Source organism: Artemia franciscana, chromosome 21 (genome assembly GCF_032884065.1).
Source record: "Artemia franciscana chromosome 21, ASM3288406v1, whole genome shotgun sequence".
NCBI classification, from domain to species: Eukaryota; Metazoa; Arthropoda; class Branchiopoda; order Anostraca; family Artemiidae; genus Artemia; species Artemia franciscana.
The window spans coordinates 32,710,200-32,734,733 of record NC_088883.1 but is presented as its reverse complement, the minus strand read 5'-3'; the positions used below and the strand labels follow the sequence as shown (position 1 = coordinate 32,734,733).

The window sequence follows — 24,534 nt, the reverse complement described above, 5'->3', positions numbered from 1 at the left end:
GAGATCTTTTTTTGCTTGGATATGCATGTGATTGGGTAGGTACAACTTTGCCAATTCGCTTATTATTTTTGTTTTTTGTGGTTGTTTTAGGTTCATTGACTGTACTGCATTAGAATTTAGTATAAATAGGCACATGTTAGGTGTTAATTCATTTGGATATTCATCTGGCTTTTTGTTGATAATTTGATTAATACCCGTTAATACTTCTGAATCATTTCTACTCGGGAGAGGTGGCAATTCTGATATTCTATCATTACTTGTAGAGGCTGGAAGGTTTGTCCAGGGTGAACCTCTCTTATAGGAATGTGAGCTTGGTTGCTTTGAGGAAGGAGTCTTATTGGGGGTGCTTGATGCTTTTGGTAGAATGGTTGGTCTGTGGGTGAGAGGGTTGGGTGGTTTCATAAAGTTTTTGGTCAGGTGTGATTGAGCTGCATTTGCTTCCATTGCTGCAAAAGGGTAAGGTATGTTTTTTTCTGTTGCTATTTGGAGTGTTAGTGCTCGTTTTTTATATACAGGGCATAAAGTTTTATTAGTAGAATCGTGGGGACCATTGCAGTTGATACATTTTGGCTGATTGTTTTTACAATTTATCATTCCAGTGGGGTGGGAGTTTTTACAAGAATTGCATTCATGTAATGTTTCACTGCATGTGTTTTTTGTGTGTCCTAGTCTTAGACATTTTTGGCATTGGATAGGTTTTGGCTTGTAGGGCTTGTGGGGTTTCCTTTGTCCAAATAGAAATATCTGATCCAGGTTATTATTTTCTTCTCTTAGTGTGAATAAGAAAGACTTGCTTAACTTTTGGCCATTGGCATCTGGTTTACCCAATTGGGTTACATCAGCTACTGGGATTGGGTTACCAGTTCTGTCAGAGAGTCCTTCTTTTAGATCCTGAATAGGAATTTCTGGAGGGATGTTATACACTACTATTTTAGTTGGGTTTTGGTTTGGGGTCCAGAGAACAGATTTTATTGGTATGTTAAGAAGAGATTTTGAATTCTGTAATATGTCTGCTGATTTAGAATCTTGAAGGGCTATTAGCAGAGATCCATCACGGTTAATGTTCAATGAAAACATTGATTTTAACATTTTAAAGATTGCAACCCTCAAAAGAGCTACCTTTTTTATCTCAAATGGGGTATCTGGAGTGATTTTTAAGTAAATTCCAAGGTTTTGTGAGGGGAATGTTGGATTATGGGAAGGGGTATTACTTTTGATTGGTGAAATCTTTTTCCTTTTTTTTGAGTTTCTTGATAGGACCTCTTGAAATTCATTTTCAGTCTCATCCTGTATTGTGACATACGCCCCGACTTCCACCATTGTATTATTCAATGACCCCTCATGTGAGCTTTGAGAAAGTTGACTTGACCAGCCAAGGGGTTGAATGTTTTCAGTGGTACTTGGGGTAGGGTCAGGGGGGATTTTTTTGGGTGGTGTTCTATGCATTGCCTATTGGAATAAGCTTTAATACAATCAAAAAGAAGAAGGGAAAAATTGATAATATAAAACCAGACTGTCTGCCACTCTTTCAAAGGGAGGACTTCACCATCCACAAAAAAACACTATAGTGTTGTCTAGAAGATGGTTTGGTATAAGATTGGTTCAACTGACTGCTGATAAATCTAGGTAAATATCACAAGAACTTTTATTATAAATTTCTTAAAGCGTTGCTGTTGCTGTTATCCTGTTAATAGATCCTATTTTTGTTTTATCATCAGCATAAAAACGCTAAGATTTGCCAAAAATGATCGAAAACGAATTTATCAACAACGAGATATTACTGGCAATATTTTAGTAAAACCATTAAAGACAAAATAAAAATTAAATTTTGCCATTAAGATCGGATTTCTTGGACCCACTTTATTTTTTAGTAGAGACTAATCTAAATACAGAAAGACTCAAAATAAAAAATGACTTTAAAATTGAAAACAGTGAGATTTCATTATAGCTAAAACACTTGATGAGATTGTAAACCAAACCCTGGATTTAATGTTTAACAAGGAAACCTGTACCATTTTATATTTTAGTAGCTTCACGACGAGCAACACAGCAGCAAATCTAAGACATTCAATAAGCCAGGGAAGGCTATCATGAGGGCAAAACCAGGTGGAGGGAGGGGGCTGCTGCAAAGACCTAACTTTTGGATATTTCTTCATTATTCAACTAATAACGGAAGCAAGAGTTAATTCTATTCTGGGTGCCATCAGCCTTAGACAGGGTCGTAGCTCAAGATCTTTTATTGAGAAGGGGGAGGGGGCAAGAGGGGGTCCACATCCAGATGGTCAATGGGCATCGGTTATTCTACAGGGGGAAGCAATGATGATTTTCGCCTCTTCATTTTAAGTTCACTTGCATAACATTCGAGGCAGATAGGAGGCACTTGTAGGCTTTGGACTCTTATTCCCCTTTGCAATTTCAGGCAACTTGTTGCTCAACTAACATTCAATTAAAAATTTTTATAAGTCTAGCAAATGTCAGAGTTTATAAATTGAATCAATTGCCTTGCCTGATGCTCATTGCAGAATCGCCCCATTTTGACTTTAGACGCTTGTTTGCCTCTGATTTTAGGCAAAATTAACGGTCGCATGTTTCAATCCTAAATTCTTGGTTCAACCTGCCTAAGACCATAGGTAAGCGTCCCTTGTTTACCTCCCATTCCGTGCAATCTTATGGTCCTTTGTCAATTTTAAATTCTTGGTCAACCTGCCTGAGACTCTTGGCAGGCGTGACTTGCTAGAAAATAACAAACTCTGTATTGGTCTAACAAGAGAGGCACCCGCATACTTCCACCGTTTACCCAAGCCAAATTAATCAAACACTTGGAACACTATAGGTTCTATCACTATATTAGATCTATGACTATCTATCTTGGTTCTACTGCCCTAGCAATGATGCATGGACGGATAATAGATAGACATATCTATTAACAAATCCTCCTTTTTATACAATCCTAATAAGGGCAAAATTAATGCCAGGTTTGCTTCTCACTCAATTGAACTATCTGTCTTGGCTTTTTCTACAATTAGCCATGACTTGATGCCCACAACTATTCCATTTTAATTCAAACCTTTTCAGGTTAAGGGAATCTTTTCAGTTAAGGTTTGTTACATTGGCTACTTATTAATATTTTCCCTTCTGTTTCTACTATTTGTCCTAGCGTGCTAGCTAATGTAAAGAATAATCTTAAAGCAGGTTATGCAAAAGTAGTCCAAAACCAATTTCTCATACAACCTTGGCAAGACTTTATCCTACGTATTCTGATCATTCCATTCTTTTTCTGTGAATTTGTGACTATTATAGAATGCTCTTGATATGCACAATATAAGAATTTTTTGTTCCCATATATATTTATGCCATCTACATTGGTGGTATAGAAACAGAAAGATTATTTGGAAGTTGAATACAAAAGATATAAAGACTCTGTAAGCTGCGTTCAAAGTTGAAAGAAAAAGCTTACTAATGATTAGATCCATTTTATCCTATTATATGGTTTTTGTGTGTATATTTTATGCATTTTCTATTTCTTTTTAGTGTAAATTTACTGTGCTAGTTCTATAGTAAAAGAGGATTAAAAAATCTACTAATTCAAGTAGGGGCATTATCCTCAGGGTTACACAATCTACTGAAATTAACATATGATAAAACTCAAGACAAAGTGAAAAACTATTTCTTTTTCTAATCAAAGAAAGATTCTGGCCAGACATGCAGGCCACAGAGCATAAAATTGTCAAAAAGTGTGCTTAAGGCCACTATTTTTCAATTTCTTCTTGAACAAACTCCCCTTAAGCTTGCTTTAAGCACCCCTCCCCTCGCTTGTGGGAAACTAAAAGATTGTTGCAAAAAAATATAATTTTTTGCCCTTTGAGTACCCACTTGAAAATCTTCAGGTATTACCTCTCTTAAGTGATAGGCCCAATCCTTAAGCAAGAAGTTAAAAGAAATTTTCCTATGAAGGGCACCAAAAACACACTTTTAGGTCACAATTTTTTTTTCCTGGGGTGACTTCCTTTGAACCTCCCTTGAAATGTAATACCAAACAAACAAAAGATATTACCTGCCACAATGTTTCCAACTTTTGGGACCTTGAGAAATATATTCGAATAATTCGAAAAAAAGCTAGCCAACTGCAAGAGATGGTTCTTTGCTTCAATATTGATTCCATAAAAAGTAAGAAAACGCTCAGAATGATGGAGTTGGGGTATATAAGATATGCATATATCTTCCATCTTAATAAACAGCAACTAGAAAAAATATGATAAGTTTAAGATCTCATTTACAAAGCATATACCCAAGAGAGACTGTACATACAAATTCATTTTTTTCTCACTACCTGATTCTCTTTGGTGACATTAGTTTTTCGAAATTGTATTTTTACCTTTTCATGAAAGATTATTTTGTACAATTGTGTAAACCAGTTTATACCCTGGACTTAACACAGTGAATTGGATGCCCACTTGTTATATTAGATGAAGGCAACAAAAGCAGTTGTGACCAATTGGCTAAACACTGCATCTGCATGATGTCTAATTTTGTTGGCATAACAAGATTTGGAAAAATAATTTTTCGTTTTCAATAGCAGGAAGACACAAAAACACAATTTATATTTTATTTCCCTAAAAACTATCCTACTAATCAGCTAGTGTATTAAGACACAGGAGGTTAAAATAAACTTTTGAAAGCAATTTCGAATCTATGAAGTCAATTTAAACAGTTTTTTAGATTAAACAACTTGATGATGCAACCAGATTTAATCAACAAATACATGAGGCAAACAAACGATAACGTTGGTAAACACATGTTTCTATTGATGATATGTCAAACAGGTAAGTCTTAAGGAGGAGTGAGAAGTAGTCCTGGGCCTTAAAAAAATATTCATTTTAAATAAACTCTTTAAGTTTCAGTTTTCTTAAGTTTCATGCTTGTAAATTTTTGACAAAATCCTAAAATATTTGGTTACTAAAATTGTATTACAGACAAATGTGGATTCAAAAAATAATTTTTCATTTGTTCTACCTTTACCATATGAGAGAATATTGTGTCTTCAAGACAACTTCTTTAAATATATTCAAATAGCCTTAAATAGGCAAAGGACATGATACTGATGAGGGCTGCTGCTCTTTTGTACTCTCCTCCAATTGCTATATGCAAAAGGATGACAATTCGCTACTGAATTCAATTATTTATGGCTCAAATCCTCAGTGGTTTATTTGGAAACAGTACTCTAAGCACAGGGATGAACAGTTTCCGATCAACTTTTTAGTGGGAGCATGGATTTTAGTAGTAACACTCTATCCACTTCAAAATTAAATGTGATTGGTGGTTGTAACTTTTCATGTTGTAACTCTTTACTTATAAGTAATCTTTTTGTTTTATATTTGATTGTTGTGGTTTTAATAGCCTACTTGTTTATGCTATTTTTTTTTACAAAATAAATGCCTTCACTCACATAGCAACCAACAAATTTCAACTCATAGAGTAACCTTCTGGATCATTACTAATACTTACAATATTTTAAAACTATGCTCATTTGTTTGTGATATTTTAAAATCTGGTAGCATCAGACATGGGTTAAAGCAATATTTAGTCTTCAAACTTTTTTAGTGCACCAGAATACTCTTCAATCTAAGGATTATTATTCCAAAAGCATCAAAATCAGTCTCTGCATATCATATTCAACAAAACGTTGTCACTACAAGTCTCATGAAAATTTTTGTTTTTGCTGAAGAATTCTTTTGAATAGAATTCCCAGTAAATATATTTGTTTGCACTATACTGAATAACATTACACTGATATTCAAGATTACACACGTAATTTCATTGCAATTCCATAAACCACCTACTGCTAACTCCATCTATTAATAAATTTCAAATTACCAATTCAAGGTCATCACAGATATTCTCTCAAAGGTTCTGTTTGAGCTGAAAACAGACACGAAACTATAATTCCTACTGAAACTGAAAGTAGGTTTTTAGCAATATTATGATGAAAAATCAATCACCTTTCTTTTACTAGTCAATTAAAAAACTTTCTGGAAAAGAAGTTTTTCAAAGAAAATTAAAGGCCATATTAAACTTAAGATCAGCTGAAATAGAAGCCTATAATAATTCAAACTGGAAATGACCAGAAGTTACTACTAAAGAATAAATGAAAACCAGAGCAAACAGAACTTAAACAAACAAACATACAAAGGTACTTAATAAATGAATAAGCAAATCTCAAAACAAAAATGCAAATCAAGTTTAAAACAGACAAAAATCACTACAAACATGAGTTTGGCTACTAACCCTTCTTTAACTGTATAAGTCTAAATTAGGGCTTTCTTCAAAAGTTCATACTTTATATGCAGATGATGGGCAACTATCATAACTTATAGCCCTTGCCCTGAGGGTTGTGGAGTTTATCAAATCTAGAGCCATAGCTATTTGGTATTTGTACCACTTTGAACAAAATTGCCATCTCAAAGCTTTGATCTAATGCAATTGGGAAAAATTAGGTGGGGGAGAGGACTGGTTGCCATCTAATCACTATTTACTTTTAAAAAAGAGCTAGAACTTTGTATTCCAAATCAAACCAGTCACCTCCAAATTTTATACAACCAACCCTTCCATAAAAACCTTAAATGTTGAGTGGAGAGCTGGCACAACTTACAACCTTGCCCAAAGAATTTACAAATCAAGCATAAAACAAACAAAAATCTCTACAAACAAGGGTTTAGCTACTATCTCTTCATTAATTGTATAAGTCTAAATCTGGATTTTTTACACGAGTTTATACAAGCACCCATCCCATTAAAAATTTATATATATAAATGATGGGTAGCTACCATAACTTACAGCCTATGCCCCCAGGGTTATGGGGGTTATCAAATCTGGAGCCATAGCTATTTGACATTTGAACTACTTTGAACAAAATGGCTATGTCAAATTTTTGATTAAAAGCAATTTTGGAAAAGTGGGTGGGGGAGGAAATAGGTAATAGCTCTTAACTTTTAAAAAGGGGTCTAGAACTTTGAATTCTATATCAAATGAGCCTCCTCCAAATTCTATATAACCAATCTTCCATGAAAACCTTAAATGTTAAGAATGGATAGCTTGCAGAATTTACAGCCTTGCCCACAACTATTTGACATTTGGACTACTCTAAACAAAACAGCTATCTCAAAATTTTTATCAGAAGCAATAGGGGAAAATTGAGCAGGGAAAGGACTGGTTGCCATCTGATGACTTAACTTTTAAAAAGGGAGCAAGAACATTGAATTTTAAATCAATGAGCCTCCTCTAAAGTCTATACAGCCACCCCTTCCGTTAAAATTTAAATCATAGGTAGCACTGTGCTGCCTCAGTAAAAAAAAATGTTGGTAAAATGTACTATATGATAGAGAATCCCCAAAAGAATTGAAAATAGAGGTTTTCTTTAATAGCATATTTGAAAAAATTCTCACAGATGAGTTACTTTTTGTCTCAGCTGGAACACGCTCAAAATGAATTGCCCAAAAGTCTAAGTATAGAAGAAAGTAATTTAAGAATTACACAGGAATATAAAAGTCATAATAAAGTTCTCTAGTCTATTGGAATTGGTAGCCTATAAGAACATGGTTGAATAAAACATTTTGTGGTTAAACTGCAATTATTCAACTTGGGATTAGTGATACAAGTTCAAAATAATCAATTTAAGTGCTGTTAAAACGCTGCTTGGCAACAATTCAAGTTGTAGAAAATAGTAATACCTGAAGATTTTGATGGTTGAAAAAAAAAATAACAAATTAATGTGAAGGTGAAAAAGTTTTTATTGAATTTTGGTAAATGCAAAACAGTGAAGGGACTGTATGGTTGATATTCAGACCACCTTTTAGGCTCTTTTATCTCCTTGAGATCTTGTGCCATATGAAATATTGCTTACTTGTATGTATGTGTTGTATATAGTGCCCTTATTTGCTTGTATTTTTGCCTCTCTTTTTACTTTATTGAGGTCTGTTTAATCGTATTTGTGCATTCACTTTTTTTTTTTTTTTTTTTTTTTTTTTTTTTTTTTTTTTTTTTTTTTTTTTTTTTTTTTTTTTTTTTTTTTCTGCAAAGTAAGCTTGTCACGTGAAAGAAGTAATGGTTCCTGGTAGTCCTGGGAAGGGTGGAGGTTGTGGGGGAGTTAGAGGTGGACCCACTGTACCAAATTTGTTGGCTAAAGGTCATGATATGACAAAAATTACTGACACTAATGACAAGGGTATGCTAGTCCCTCTATCAAAGACTTCTGCTGGATATCTAGGGCGTAGATTGGCTGTAGCTCTAGGAAATGATTATGGGAAAATACTCCCACGAATAGGTCCTAGAGGCTCTCTTGAAGTTGTTCCAAAAAATCTAGACATTGCTAATAAGATCTTAGGCATAAGGGATCTCACATTGAATAATATAGTGATCAAATTTGAAATGAAGCCAGAAAATATGCTATACTCAAGCAGAAAAGGAGTACTATACGTTCCCAGGGACTTAGCTACTCCTGAAGAACTCTGTAAGGAGATTCAGCAAGTAGAACAGGTTACAAAGGCAACTGTACTAAACCCTCATCCCACATCTAGAGATGGTAAACCATACACTAGCTACACTATACATGTTGACTTCTCTCAAGAAATGGATTTTCCTACAATAATTCCTATATGGAGTGCCCTCACTGTGGTGAAACAGTTCATACCAAAACCGTTGAGATGTTTCAAGTGCCAGAAATTTGGCCATAACTCTCTAAACTGTTGGGGTAAAGATACTTGTGGTATTTGTGGAGATAATCACCCCATGACAGCTTGCCCTGAGTTAAACAAAAACAGAAATGAACAAAAAGTAAGATGTGCAAACTGTAATGGACAGCACACTGCCCTCAGTAAAGAGTGCCAGGATTACAAGTTTAGAGCTGCAATTCTGAAAACGTCAGTCACAAAAGGTATATCATTCAAAGATGCAGTTCAAGCTTTCACTGACACCAAAGGGAAGACTCTGCACACACCACCACCAGCTTTAAACTTTGAACATTTTCCAGTCCTTGTTCACCCTTCAATCCCACCAGAAGCAAAAATACAGGAACCAATTAACAAGGAAGTTGTCTTACTGAGAGAAAAAATAGACCAACTAACCACAGTAGTGTCATCATTGTGCTCACTGATTGCTTCCAGTGTAAAGTTAAGCAAAAGCTCGAAGTCAGAGGTACAGAAGATCCTGTCTTCACTGAAGAAATCTGAATCCTTTGTTTCTGGAAATGAAACAGACTCAGAGGATGGTATGGATGAAGATAACTTTGTTCCAAAGAAAATTTTGTCCTCTCCAGAGAAAAAGACATTAAATAAGCGTGTTCATAAACAAAAAATCAAAGAATGACTACAAGGGTAATCCAACTAAACATTAGGGGAATGGGAAAATCAAAGGTAGTAGAATTGAAAAACCTTCTAGTGAGGAGTAAGCCAGATATTGTACTAATTCAGGAAACTTTATTGAATGAACAGAAAACTTCCCCAAATTTTAAAGGCTATAGCATGGCTAGATGGGATAGGAAGACAGGACCAGGGGGAGGACTTATGACTTTAGTTAAGGATAATATCCCGTTTAAAATAGTAGATGATTTTACCCCAGGAAAAAATGAAATTGGGATTATATCTGTCAAAGAGGATGGAACGGATAACTGGATATCCGTTATCAACTATTATAACAGGACTGCAACTGACTTTGATTTTAAACAGTTCAAAGATGCTTTTCAGAAATGTAAAGAGAGGAAAATAATTGCTGGTGACTTCAACCTTCATAACCCAATGTGGGACTCAACATCTTCTCCAAATAATAATTCTAATTTACTGGCAGATTTTATTACTGATCCTCAAAATATGGTTTGTCTTATCACTCCAATAGATCTAGGTACTAGGCTAAACCCCTTAAATGGGAAGACTTCTACTATAGATTTAACAATTGCTTCTTTAGACCTTTCAGTTGACTTTGAGGTTATTATACCGTCACCCTTTGACTCTGATCATTTCCCAGTAATGTCAGTGCTTAATTTTTCTGCTTATAGACTTCAGTTAATGAAGTCGGTGAGTTGGAAGTTCCGCAAGGAGTCCTGGCCTGAATGGCAGAGAGAGGTAGACTCGGATCTGACGGATGTTGAACTACCTACCTCTGTTGAGGAGCTTAATGAGAAGTTAACTCAAGTTATGGTGAATGCTAGTGAAAGGGTATTTGGGTATGTAAAACTTAAAAGAAAATCTAGAAACTCCACACCAGGGTGGAATGCTGCATGCCAAAAAGCTTATAAGGAACGAAAAACGGCAAGAAACAAGTTTAGAAGAAATCCTACAGTTACAAACAAAATTGAAATGAATGCAAAACAAGCCATCTTTAGGAAAATTGTTCCCCAAGAAATCAAGAATGGATGGAAGACTCTAATTGAGACAAAGTTTACGAAGACTACATCAATCAAAGAGTTGTGGAGGAGCTGGAAAGTCTACACTGGACAAAGGTCTTCCCCAATATCTGGCATCATGATACACAACGGAACCACTGCCGCCACAACACCCGAGAAAATAAAACTTCTGAAAGAGTATCTAATTGCAAACATTCCTCCACAACTTTCTACTCAAAACCGACCCACTATGCTACCTACACAGGTCTTCCCTAAGAATGATATTGAACTTGTAGAACAGGATATTGATACGATTATTAAAAAATTAAAACCAGGGGCTATGGGCCCAGACAGGATTCACAATGAGATGCTGTCCAACATGTCCCCCCTGCTTAAGGCTTCTGTCTTAACTTTGTTTAATAGGTCCATCAAGGAAGGTTATGTCCCATCGCTTTGGAAAAAAGCTGCAATAATACCAATCCTGAAACCCCAAAAGGACCCTACATCCCCAAAATCATATCGCCCAATTGCCTTGACTTCATGCCTCTGCAAGCTAATGGAGAGACTGATAAAAAAGAAAGTTCTACCAGAAATTGAGAAAGTAGTTCAGCCAGAACAACTAGGCTTTCTGCCCCAACGCAGTACAATAGACTGTCTTGTGAGGCTTGAAAATCAAATAAAACAGGGATTCCGCCTAGGAAAAGAAACTCTAGCTGTTTTCCTTGATATGACTTCAGCATTTGACAGAGTGAATATCCCTACTCTAATGGCAAAACTAAAGAAGCTAAATATTAGCCCTCAAATCGTGGAATGGATTGGTAATTTCTTGACTGAGAGGAAAATAGAAATAACTTTAGAAAATCATTCGTCTGGCTTTTTTAGTGCTCCAAATAATGTGGGTCTCCCCCAAGGAGGGGTACTAAGTCCTTTATTGTTTTTAGTATATTGTCACGATATAAACTTAGATACGATACTGGGTTGTAAACTATACTTATATGCTGATGACATTGCAGTAGCTGCCTCCTCTCGAGATAGGGGATGCCTTAAGGCTTCAGTCCAAAAAGCCCTGTATTACTTAGAAAATTGGACAATGGAAAACTACATGTCATTTTCAACAGAGAAGTCAGTAAGTGTTCTTTTCTCAAGGAAAAATCGAACAAATGCTCAACCCCCCATTGTGTCTTTAGCAGGAGTGGACATCCAACATGCAGAGAAATTTTGCTATCTAGGAGTCTTACTGGATTCAAAGTTGCTATGGACTAACCACATCGACTATCTTGTTGGTAACCTGAGAAGTAGGGCAAACTTTGTCAATGCAATCTGCCTCTCTAAAAGAGGAGCCCCATATTCTTGTGTTTCAAAACTAATTGGAGCAACAATCACCAGCAAACTGGACTATGGTAGCATGTTCTATAGGGAAGCAACTAAGCACAACCTCCAGAAACTTGATTCAGCTTTTAATCAAGTTCTCCGACGAGCTCTAGGCTGCTTAAAAACCACCCCCACCCCAGCCCTCTACTGTGAGCTTGGCGTCACATCACTTCAGAGGAGAAGAAATAATCTTCAAGCCCGTTACTTTCTAAAAAAAATGGGATCAACAAATCATATTGTTTATAAAGAATGCATTGCTACATGGAATCAAGATCTCCAGTTTAGACCAAGGTTTTCCCCTACAGTCTATAAATATTCTTGTCTGATGAGTAATGCTGGCCTTCCAGGCCTAGTTCCAACCCCAAATATAGATGACCTTTCCTCACGCTTCAACGGAATAGGTAATGTAATTAATTTAGCTCTAGATAATAGAATTAATGATTCAGGAACAATAATTTTAAAATTAGAGTGGTATAGGCTGACTCTGCAATGGACTGACTTTACTCACATATATACTGACGGATCTAAGTCGGAAATGGGTGTAGGCTGCGCTTTTGTAGTCCCGTCAACTGGTACTTCTTGCGGATTTAAGCTACCTGACAAGCTTACTGTTTTTTCTGCAGAAATGATTGCTATTTATCAAGCACTTCTTTATATTAAGTCAAACGGTATAGTTGGTAGCTTTTTGATTTGTTCTGATTCTCTATCTGTATTAAATTACTTAGCTATGAAACGAAATGATGCCAAAGAAACTGCTGCACAAATTGAAAAAATAGTTGATGACCTTCTAATACATGGTTATGATCTACAACTTACATGGGTCCCAGCACATGCAGGTATTCCTGGGAACGAGTCAGCTGACAAAATGGCAAAATGGGCTTGCAGAAATGGTGAATTGTTGGATGTAAACTTGTCCCTGAGTGAATATATTCAGGGTTATGAGGCCAAATCCGCAATTGATGAGAAAGCTGATTTCACAAGAAAGTCCACTAATACAATCTTGGATCTATATGATTTTAAGCCTCCTCCATTGGACCTAATTCACAGTGAGAGGAAAATTGCCACAACAATATTTCGAATCAGATCTGGCCATGCTAAAGTGAATTCTGTTCTCTTTAAATGGAATTTGGTTGACTCCCCAAATTGCATTGTATGTAATGTATATGAAGATGTCCGCCATGTTATAATGTCGTGTAAAAAGTATTATATCCAGCGTGAAATATTAAAAAGAAAAGTTCTAAAGCTCTTTGGTGCCTTTACTTTCCGTGCGGTGGTGGGTCATTCATCCGCCCCTCCGTGGGCTCGTAGGGTGTCTGTTTCTGCACTGGGTTGTTTTATTAGAACTTCAAGTTTATTCGATGTGCTTTAACAGTCTTGGGTCATGTTGTATCAAGTCAAATGTTTATTAATGTATTCAATATATTGTATAAGTTTAATGTGTTTCCCACGAAATTTAATGTAAATTGTAATTTACGGCTGTAAATACTATAGAATTAATTAGGGTGGTCTGACGTAGGTGGCTATACTAGTGGAAAAAATGGTTTGCCACCAATAAAGAATCTGCAAATAACGATTCTAAGTGATTCACTAATCTGAAAGTAGTCATCGTTTCTTAAAAATTCTCCATACACATTGTCTGGACAAGATTGATACGTACGTGACGGAGCTGATTCATGCTCCAAAAACGTTGGAATCAACAACAACAATGTACTATATATATTTTTTTTTTATACCAGGGCACTTTGTATCAAAGTTGTCATAGAACTTCAATAAGCTTGCCCTTTATAATAGTAAAAAGAGATTGGAGGGCAACAAAACCCTTCCCACGCCATTCCTTTCCCCAAATTTATTCAATCAGAATTTTTAGATGGTCAATTTGTTCAACATAGTCAAAAGATTTTTCTTGTGAGTGGAGCCACACTAAAGATCTTTTGCAAAATTTTCAGAATTCAGACACTTCATGTAAAAGACAAGAGCAGGCAAAGCAAGTAACATCCTACTTAAGTGATTTTGTAACCATGTTGACTTTGGGGAAAACTATCTTGCTGAATTGAAAGAGTCAACTGAAAATACTTTCAGAGTGGTTCAGTTTCTTCTGACAGAAAGACTATGCTTTCAGTTTGAAACCCACTTCATGAACGTTCTTCCACTGTTAGAGTCAATGTCTGCACAAGACGTTGATTTGCTGCACTATTTCAATACTAGCTGACTAGCTAGTGCAGCAGTGCATTACAAAGAAGCTTACATTGACACAACTCTCTTGGCTTTGCCAATGGATCTTGTGAGAAGATATATAGACTCAAAGCCAAGGAGCTAAAAGATTTTTTTGATCTTTGTAATAGTCTTAAGGCAATGTCAATACAGTACTCTGAAGTTTTAAAAATTATTCAATTCTTCATTATTCTTGTCTTTCAAAATGGCTAGTAATGAGAGATTCTTTTCTACACTAAGCCTGATTAAAATCTTATTTCAGATTGAAAGTGGGTGGTGAAAGGCTCTGTGATCTGGTGTTGATGTTTAGTGAAAAGGCACTTGTGAAATTGCTGTATTTCAATGCTTTGGTTGATATTTTTGGAAAAAATGAGACTTGTTGGTTACCTGTGTTGCAATAAAACTGTAAATTACTTTCCAACTTAAGTTCTTTCTGTATTCATTAAACACTTTTTAATTGCTTCTTACTATTATTAGTTGATTTTGGGAAAGGCCTGTGCTAACCACTGTGAGGAAATATTGCTCTTCAACAACTGTGAGCTGGCCAATTTGGGGGGCCCACAGAGGTTGCACAGCCCCCCCCCCCCAGCTCAGAATGAAATGACACCGCTAGATGCTGGAAGGTATGGAAATTATGTCTTTGAAAAAACACCACTAACCACACAGCTCTCAGGGGAAGGGCTGCAAGTTATGCCCTGGGGGTATATAAGATTTTTTTTATAGAAAGGCTGGTTGTATATACTTTGAAGGGTATTCATTGGAGTGGTAATCATAATTTATAGTACCCTTTTTAAGAGTAAAAGTGATCAGAGGGGAGCTATCTCCCCCCTACACATCATGTTTTCCTGAAATGCATCCAGTAGAAACTTTGAGAGTCATTTTATTTAAAATAATCAAAAGATCATATAAAAAGGCTTTTGGGGTTGCTGCAAACACAAGAGCCTGAAGACAAGGGTTTTAACTTATGCCCCAGGGGCAATGAAGGTTTTTATTGAAGGGATGGTTGTTTGACTTTAGAGGAGGCTCATGAAAATTGGAAGTTTTAGTTCCCTTTTAAGAGTCAAAAGTGATGGAGGGTATCTAGCCCCCCCCCCCCGACAACCTCTCTTTGCCAAACACATGTGATTGAAATTGAGAATACATCTGATAGAACTTTTTTTAATAGTTCAAAGAACATATAACAATGCCTCTATGGTTGACACAACCCCCCAGCACCCTGGGGACAGGGTTTTAAGTTATGCCCTGAGGGTATATATGATTATCATGGAATGGGCTGTTGTACAAACTTCAGATGAGGCTCATTTGATTTGAAATTGGAAATTATAGTGCCCTTTTTAAGCATCAAAAGTGATTTGAGGGCAGCCAGCCCCCCTCCCATCATTTCCCAAACATCTCCAATCAAACATAAGAGATAGCAATTTTGTTCATTCATAGTCTAAGGGAAATTATGTCTATGAGGAAGACCCCCCCCCCACAGCTCTCAGGGTAAGGGTTGCAGGTTATGTCCTGGAGGTATATAAGGTTTCTTATAGAAAGGGTAGTTGTATATGTTTTGAAGGGGACTCATTCGTTGGTAATCAGAAGTTCTAGTGCCATTTTTAAGTCAAAGTGATCAGAGTCCAGCTACCCCCCCCCCCCCCACACACACACACACACTGTTTCCCCAAGATGTGTCCAATATAAATTTTGAGCGAGTCCTTTTATTCAAAATGGCCCAAAGATCATGTAACATTGATTTTGGGTTTGATACAAACCAACAGAGCTTGGGGGCAATTATTGTAAGTTATACTCCTGGGGCATTTAAGGTTCTTATGGAGTGGAGTGTTGTTCAAACTTTAGAGGTTGCTCATTTGGTAGAAATTGGAAGTTTTAGTTCCTTTTTAAGAGTCAAAAGTGATGGAGGTCAATAAGCCCCCCCCCCAAAAAAAAATATCTCCACCAAACACATCTGATTGAAATTGTACAATGGTCATTTTGTTTAAAATAGTCCAAAGAACACATAACAATGTCTCCTGGGTTGACTCAACCCTCCAGAGCCCTGAGGCAAGGGCCTTCAGTTAGGCCCTAGGGGCATTTAAGGTTCTTAAGAAATGGGCAGCCATATATAATTTATATTCATCTTGTTTGATTTGAAACTGGAAGTTAATGCCCTTTTTAAGAGTCAAAGTGATTTAAGAGCAACTCACTCCCCCCCCCCCCCAATTCCCATCTTTTCCCAAAACAAACATAAAACAAAGTGTTGAGGTGTCAATTTTTTTCAGCATTTTTGAAGGGTTCAGTAATTATATGTTTTGGAATGTCAACTCTGAGGTCACGTAGCTGGCTGCAGTATAATTTGAAACTTGAAAACATGAAAGATCCAATAAAAGGTGAGTTTTAAATAATAGACCCACTTTCTCTTCAAATCAATAAAAATTAAATAAGCTTAGCCTGGCCTTAATTTCGGTTTGAGGGTAAAATTCTATTTTTGGCTATCTTGGAAAGCGGTTATGCCTAGGTTATGAAAAGGGAACTTTCAGGGATGGATCTACAGACTAAATTATGTCATGTGAAGGTATTTTTAAAGTAACTACCTATAATCGTTCACCCTTCTTGGGGCCCTGACCTTTGATGACCCTCAAAAATCTGTGTTATAAAAGTGAATTCTTGCAAAATAGAATATCTTCTACTTGAATAAATTACAACAAAGCTGTTTTTAACTTCACAACTTTGCCTAATCACAATTTCTAAGGTTTCAAAGATCTACAAATAGGCCTACATTTTCTAAATATTGTATAAGACCCATTGATCTGGCTTAAAATTTTACTCAAATAACCAGAATTGGATTTCATAGCTAGAACCAGAGAAAAAACTGGCAACTAAAAATTAACATAAAATATTGTTTTGTCAAAATTTTTATAGGCCTAGGTCGAATTGGCTACCTGTTAAGTGTAATGATTTCTTTGATGGACTATTCAGTTAATATGTATATTGACTCAAGCACCTAAAACAAAAAATATAAATAAACAACAACTTCTTAAACAAAGCAAACATTAAGTTCATTTCATCTTCCTTCTTTTCTTTGTGTGATTCAACAATGGTTTTGTATATGCTCAAATTCAACTTTGCTAGGGGTTTCACCTGACAACCAGAACAAGTTACCATCATGCTTCTTCTGTGTTTAATCCGCTCTGCCTGAGCCATATCAGTGGTCTCCACCTCTTTGTCTGTGACACCTTGCTTTGATATCAAAGGTTCTGCAGTAGGGGGTCCATAGTCTCCTGGGAATCAGCTAAGGGATTGGGAATGTTCTTGGATGGCCAGACGCTCACTGGTCTGGTGTGGTACTTGAAGAATTGAGAGGTTTCAACCTGGCAACTAGCACCATCATGCAGGTCAGTCTAATTTAATATAATCTAATTTAATAAATGCAAGTGCCATGAAAGACCCGTGTGATCAAGCCGCTACAGAATCAAGCCAGTTTGTGGGAATTACGTGACGAATTTTCAGTAGTAGCAAAAGTTGCAAACCATTGCCGAAAACGATTATGAGGTAACAGCTGAATGTTGCTTAAAACTTCCCAATATGTCTTACAATTGGTATCAGCCTGTTTTTGGTTTCAGTGTGTACCTTACTACTGAAGTTGTCAACTCCTTTAAACTTTCAAACTGGTATATCTCATGAAGCAATTTTTCTACCAAAAAATGGATGACATATACTTTGATCAGCACATCAAGAGCTATCGACTGCCGTCGAAAAAAAGCTATCTGTCTTAGTTCAAAAGTTGACTTTTTGCTGTAGGCCAAGTTTCTTAACGTCATCACTTAGAAAGGAGCAAAGGATAAACTCTAATTTCTTTAGCAATGAGAGAACTTTTAAAGTTTTAGAGGCACATCCGATACCATTTTTCTACTGCAATCCCATGTGCGAACAAACGAATGGTAAACCCAGCTGAAATCATAAACAGAAATGGGTAGAAACAGTAGATGGGAGTACTTTTGGTCCCCACTTTTTTGTTTCTGTAAATTCTTCTATTTATCACTCAAAGAAGATATATTGTCTGTGGTGCTGGGTAACTGCCGCATATATTTAACACTCATAGATTTTAGTCCATCTTCAATTTGAAACTGGTGCCTGCCTGCTTACCTGCTAGAACGGAGCTTTCCACTCGAAAGCAGAAACATGGTTTGATGAAACGAAAGCTTAACTGCCTATCTTCAGATAGTTCTCTCTGACATAGGATATTAAACTCAACTTCACTTCATTCTATAGCCTCTGCCTCAAGGACAAGTAAAAACTATCCTTTTTGGCCCTAGGGAATAGTTCTACGAAGTTTTAAAAATGCAAAGTCATATTCGTCAATCCGGCCTAAGATCCACACTTTCCGTAAAACCGCAGTTGTTAGACCCTTACCACTCTCCAGGAATAAGCTGAAATCGGGGTGCTAGGAAAAAAACGACAAATCAAAGTGTTGCTTTTGCAACACAATTAAAAAAAAAAAAATCAACTAAAAGTAAGGAGCAATATCCAAAGTTATAAAGAACCGAAATTGTCTCGCGTACGAGCAGTGGGCCCCTTTCCTCAATGCGTTGTTTTTTACGCTAATTGCATATTTACCCCCAATTATTTAAGAAAAACTCCTGAAAAAAAGAGCCATTTAATTAGACTAAGAAGATTTAGAAGATCTTGAGTCTGTTACAAAAACCCAAATCAGGGTTTTTGTAATAATCATTCATATAATGGAAGTTTTTTGTATTTTATTCAAAATTTGGAAAACATTTCGTTGAAAACTCTTTATTTACAACTTTTGTTATTGATTTTAGCAAAACCTATATTTAATCTGAACAAAAAAACTGATCCGAAATATCGAAATCGATTATAGAATGTTGAAAGTAAAAATATCGATATATTAGCCAACACTAGTGTTTACATTACTTGCTTTCCTAAGTTATTAAAGAGGCAAAAGTAAAGAATAATGTAATTTGTAAAAATTTTAACAATTTTCACCATTTCATGTGAGTATTCCATATGCTTGCTGAAAAAAAAATCATCAGAAGAGTTTTGATTTTGGATGTGTGCGCAGATTCGCACCCCTCTTCTCCCATAACGAAAAGAGTTAGTGACGCCCTTTTCGACAATTCTAAATGCCAAAGGCAAAATTGTAATTTTGTTTTTAATTGATTTTCCCCTTCCCTTTTCCAGAGCCAGACTCCATTAACGGGGGTCTCCAATTAAAATGAACGGAGCACGCGTCAAAACCGTATCTTGAAGATCCTCGGAGACATGGGGATTGTACTCGAAAAGATTGTATCTCGCCTATATACACCAACTACTTCCTCTACCCCTCTGGCTCCATATCGAATCCGTATGCATCTACTGTGACCCTGAAGTTATTTCTTCATATCAAACTGTCATTGGAGGAATAGTGCGCAGGGATTCTGTAATATGGTGCTATCTAAAGAATGAAACGACAAATGCTCAACCTTCTAGACCTACACAATAGAGGAGGGAAACGAAAAAGAAAAGGAGGTAAAATATCATAAAAGTAAATCAGTTTCAGAATACCGAGGCTCTGGGCAACCTATTATTTGTGTGCGTCCAGATTTCCCATTTTATGCTGAGAACATTCTTAAACAGTTTAGTTAGGAAAATGCTAGCTAATTTTTATTGGTATTTGAGGTTTATCATATCTTACATAGTGCTATAGTACAACACTATGTATTGTCTAATGTTTACTGTTTAATCCCTTAAAAGTTTCTTTGAAATTTTGCAACGCAAAAGTTTTACTATTGGATAACAACTTGGATTGATTTCAATATGTTTCTAAAGAGACTTTTTCAATAAATGTATTACTTTTTGTTAATTTTTGAAAGTTTATACACCATTATACTCTCAGAAATAGCCGAGTAAGCTGGTGATTTGAAAAAAAACATAGGCCTTTGTAATAGATTAAATGAAAAAAACAAGTTTTTTCAACTGAAAGTAAGGAGTGACATCAAAACTTAAAACGCACAGAAATTACTTCGTATATGAAAGAGGCTGCTTCCTCATCAACGCCCCGCTCTTTACGCTAAAGTTGGACTCTTTCTCTCAATTCTTCTTTCTAAAACAGTAAAAAACTTTAGCGTAAAGAGCGGGGCGTTGATGAGGAAGCAGCCTCTTTCATATACGAAGTAATTTCTGTGCGTTTTAAGTTTTGATGTCACTCCTTACTTTCAGTTGAAAAAACTTGTTTTTTTTATTTAATTTCTGAACGTTTTTGAATCAATGCATGTTTTGATTTTGGCTCTCCGCAGAGGAATAATCAACACGAAATTTGTATATTTTTTTTTTGGCTCAATGACCTTCTCATAATTTTGATCGAATGATTTTGAGAAAAAAAGAGCGGGGGACGAAGCCTAGTTGCCCCCCGATTTTTTGGTTAATTAAAAAGGCAACTAGAAGTTTTAATTTTTTACGAATCTTTTTATTGGTAAAAGATTTACGTAACTTATAAATTAGCTTACGTAAAGAACTTTTGTATTCTCATGTTTTTATTACATATATGAGGGGATTCGCCCCATCGTCAGTACCTCGCTCTTTACACTAAAGCTTAAATTTTATCCCAATTCATTAAGAATGACCCCCTGAATCACAAAAGCCGTAGAATAAGTAGTTGAAATTACCGAAAATACTTTAGCGTAAAGAGCGAGGTATTAGAAGGAGGTGAGCCCCTCATATGGGTAATAATTTCTGTTTGTTTTAAGTTTTATTGCTGTTCCTTACTTCCAGCTGAAAAAGCTTTTTCACTTTTATTTTTTAATTGTTTTTTTTTAAATAATGCTAGTAAATCCTGCTCTCCCTTCATGGAAATTTTCTTCTCCCATTACAAATTCTCGAAGGAAAGTTCCCCCAGCATATCCCCCTCTTCTCAACCCCTCCCCTAAACCAAAAAAATCCTCCTGAAAACGCCTGTATACTTCCCAATAACCATTACTATATGTAAGCACAGGTCAAAGTTTGTAACTTGTTGCCCCTCCCACGGGGACTGTGGGGGAGTAAGTCGTCCCCAAAGACATATTTATAAGGTTTTTCAACTACGCTGAATAAAATGGCTATCTCAGAATTTTGATCCGTTGACTTTGGGAAAATAATTAGCGTGGGAGGGGGCCTAGGTGCCCTCCAATTTTTGGGTTACTTAATAAGGGCACTAGAACTTTTCATTTCTGTTAGAATGAGCCCTCTTAAAACATTCTAGGACAACTGGGTCGATACGATCACCATTGGGAAAAAAAAAACAAAAAAAAACAAAAAAACAAATAAACACGCATCCGTGATCTGCCTTCTGGCAAAAAATGCAAAATTCCACATTTTTGTAGATAGGAGCTCGAAACTTCTACAGTAGGGTTCTCTGATACGCTGAATCTGATGGTGTGATTTTCGTTAAGATTCTATGACTTTTAGGGGGCGTTTCCCCCTATTTTCTAAAATAACGCAAATTTTCTCAGGCTCGTAACTTTTGATGGGTAAGATTAAACTTGATGAAACTTATATATTTAAAACCAGCATTAAAATGCGATTCTTTTGATGTAGCTATTGGTATCAAAATTCCATTTTTTAGAGTTTTGGTTACTATTGAGCCGGGTCGCTCCTTACTACAGTTCGTTACCACGAACTGTTTGATTAAATGAAAAAAACAAGTTTTTTAAATGAAAGTAAGGAGCGACGTTAAAGCTTGAAAACGAGCAGAAATTACTTCATACATGAAAGGGACTTTTCCTCCTCAACGATTCGCTCTTTACGCTAAAGTTTGACTCTTGCTCATAACTCTACTTTTTAAAACAGTAAAGAATTTTAGCGTAAAGAGAGGGATGTTTTTGAATTAATGCATGTTTTGATCTTGGCTCTCCGCACATAAATAATTAAAACGAAATTTGCATAATAATTTTTTTGGCTAAATGGCTTTCTCAAAGTTTTAATCGGAAGATTTTGAGAAAAAAGGAGCGAGGGAGGAGGCCTAGTTGCCCTCCAACTTTTTGATTACTTAAAAAGGCAACTAGAAATTTTAATTTTTTACAAATGTTTTCATTAGTAAAAATATACGTAACTTAAGAATTAACATACGTAACAAACTTCTATATTCGTATTTTTTTATTGTGTATATAAGGGGGTTCACCCCTCGTCGACACCTCGCTCTTTACACATAAGCCTTAAATTTTTTCCCAATTCCATAAGAATGAAACCTGCATCACAAAGGCCGTAGAATAAATAGTTGAAATTACTAAAAATACTTTAACGTGAAGAGCGAGGTGTTACGAGGAGGTAAAAGCCTCAAATGCGTAATGATTTCTATTCGCTTTAATTTTTAATGCTGCTCCTCACTTTCAGTAGAAAAAACATTTCATATTTATTTCTTCATTGTTTTTTAAAAAATGCTAGAAAATCCTGCGCCCCCTTCATTGGAAGTCTCTTCCCCCATGAGAAGTTCCTCCATGGAAAGATCCTCCCACTTAACCCCCCCTCAATTCTCCCCCAAACCAAAAGTTCCCCCTGAAAACGTCTGTACACTTCCCAGTAACCATTACTATATACAAACGCAAATCAAAGTTTATAACTTGCAGCCCCTCCCACGGGGGCTGCGGGGAAGTAAGTCGTCCCCGAAGACATAGTAATCAGGTTTTTCGACTACGGCGAATAAAATTGCTATCTCATAATTTTGATCCGGTGACTTTGGGGAAAAAATGAGCCTGGGAGGGGGCCTAGGTGCCCTCCGTTTTTTTGGTCACTTAAAAATGGCACTAGAACTTTTAATTTCCGTTAGAATGAGTCCTATTCCGAAATTCTAGGACCACTGAGTCGATCCGATCACCCCTGGGAAGAAAAATAAATGAATAAACACGCATCCATGATTTGTCTTGTGGCAAGAAATGCGAAATTTCACGTTTTTTTAGATAGGAGCTTGAAACTTCTACAATAATGTTCTCTGATACGCTGAATCTGATGGTGTTATTTTCGTTAAGATTGTATGACTTTTAGGGGGGTTTTCCCCCTATTTTCTAAAATAAGGCAAATTTTCTCAGGCACGTAACTTTTGATGGGTAATCTTGATGATACTTATATATTTGAAATCAGCATCAAAATGCAATTCTTTTGATTTAACTATTTGTATCAAAACCCCATTTTTTAGAGTTTCGGTTACTATTGAGCCGGGTCGCTCCTTACTATAGTTCGTTACCACGAACTGTTTGAAAATATGAATTTTTTTGCGGAAGTCAGGCTCGAAGCTCAATCCAGAGTCCTTTTAACAGAATCATCAACAAATCACACCTGCTGTTGGTCAGTCAGTGTGAAAAAGTGGCTCAGGGTTAAATCTGCAGCTCGGTTCAGAACTATGAGCCTGCCAGGGATAGCCCTCGGCATATTCAATCCAAAAAAATCTGCTTCTCGTGCATGTGCTAGTAAATAAAATTTGCATGCTGGATCTAATTCTACTTTTGAAACCACAGTTATAAGAAAAGATAGGTGACCAAAATCACGTCTGCCATATCTATATAAAAAGAAAAAACGTTCAAATAAACAAAGAATGAATATTAGAAATAAGAAATTCAGAGAAAAGGGGCTTAAACGTGAAGATCATAAAGTTTATATTGTAAGGCATCCCTCCAGCAAGAATGTCACTTACTGTAAATGCTGCCTACAAAAAGCGTTTGGACTGTAAGTCGTTTATTTTGGCATGTTGAAATTAATTTCCATTTAAGAAATCTCTATAGTGTGGAAAATCAATCTAAGGTTATAGAGAACATTGAATTAGTTGTAAGTGATCGATCAAAAGAAAAGCTATTGCTTACAGATAAAGTTGTTAAGTAAGAACTGTCTCTTACAGCATAGGCAGTGTCTAATGAACAGGACACAAGTAGTATGTGTTCGTTATCTAACGTCCTCAAAGCTTGTGCTACTGACTTGCCAACTGTTAAACTTTTTAATGTGCAAGAACTAAGACTACTCCTCTAACCAAAAATGTGGTTGTCACTTTTACCATTAAGAAACTCAGTGATAAGCTTAAAAGAAGGAAATTCTCAATCGTTGTCGGAGAAAGTGCACACAGGACTGGATCTAAGTCTTAGTGATTAAATTGTGTTATTCTTTCTTTGATTTAGGTGAAGTACAAGAATATTTTCTTGCTCCACCCGAGGTTCACGATGCCAATATAAAAGGATTCAAGACATTCATTTATAAAGTATTCAAGGGCCAATACATTAGGTACTCAAATATAATTAGTTTTGGTTCGGACAATGCAAGGGCAATATTAGGTGAATATAACGGCCTAGTCACTCTAATTAAGAAGGATTTACCTGGGCTTGTATTAATTGGTTGTCTTTGTAATTCCCTTTCGTTCTGTTTGTTTGTGACCCGCAATAACCTCAATATGATATCTTGGAATGGGGTTAGGCATTTATAAATATATTTTAGGTGGTGCTAATCGACAACTAGAGTAGAGGGAATTTCAGTATTTTCTACAGGCTGTGGAGCACTAGCTTGTCTATCCATATACAGCGAGATGGTTTGTGGTTGAAACAGTTGCCGACCGCTTGATTAATCACTTAGTGATGCTCAGTGAATTT

The 24,534-nt window shown here is 36.1% G+C and overlaps 1 protein-coding gene across 2 annotated transcripts in view; it reads right to left on the bottom strand.

Moving 5' to 3' along the window:
- LOC136040937 (large ribosomal subunit protein uL15m-like) overlaps positions 1 to 17,375 on the bottom strand; it is an 82,480-nt gene extending 65,105 nt beyond the window's left edge. The window contains exons 1-2 of one of the 2 annotated variants that reach the window (XM_065725366.1): positions 17,096 to 17,375; positions 4,055 to 4,241 (exon numbers count right to left, since the gene is read on the bottom strand). In XM_065725366.1, coding sequence (XP_065581438.1) covers positions 4,055 to 4,241; positions 17,096 to 17,137 — 229 coding nt within the window. In that variant the 5' untranslated portion in view covers positions 17,138 to 17,375. Of the gene's footprint in view, positions 1 to 4,054; positions 4,242 to 16,875 lie in introns of both variants that reach the window. The other variant, XM_065725369.1, reaches the window with a different exon arrangement.
- Between the last annotated feature and the right edge of the window lie 7,159 nt (positions 17,376 to 24,534).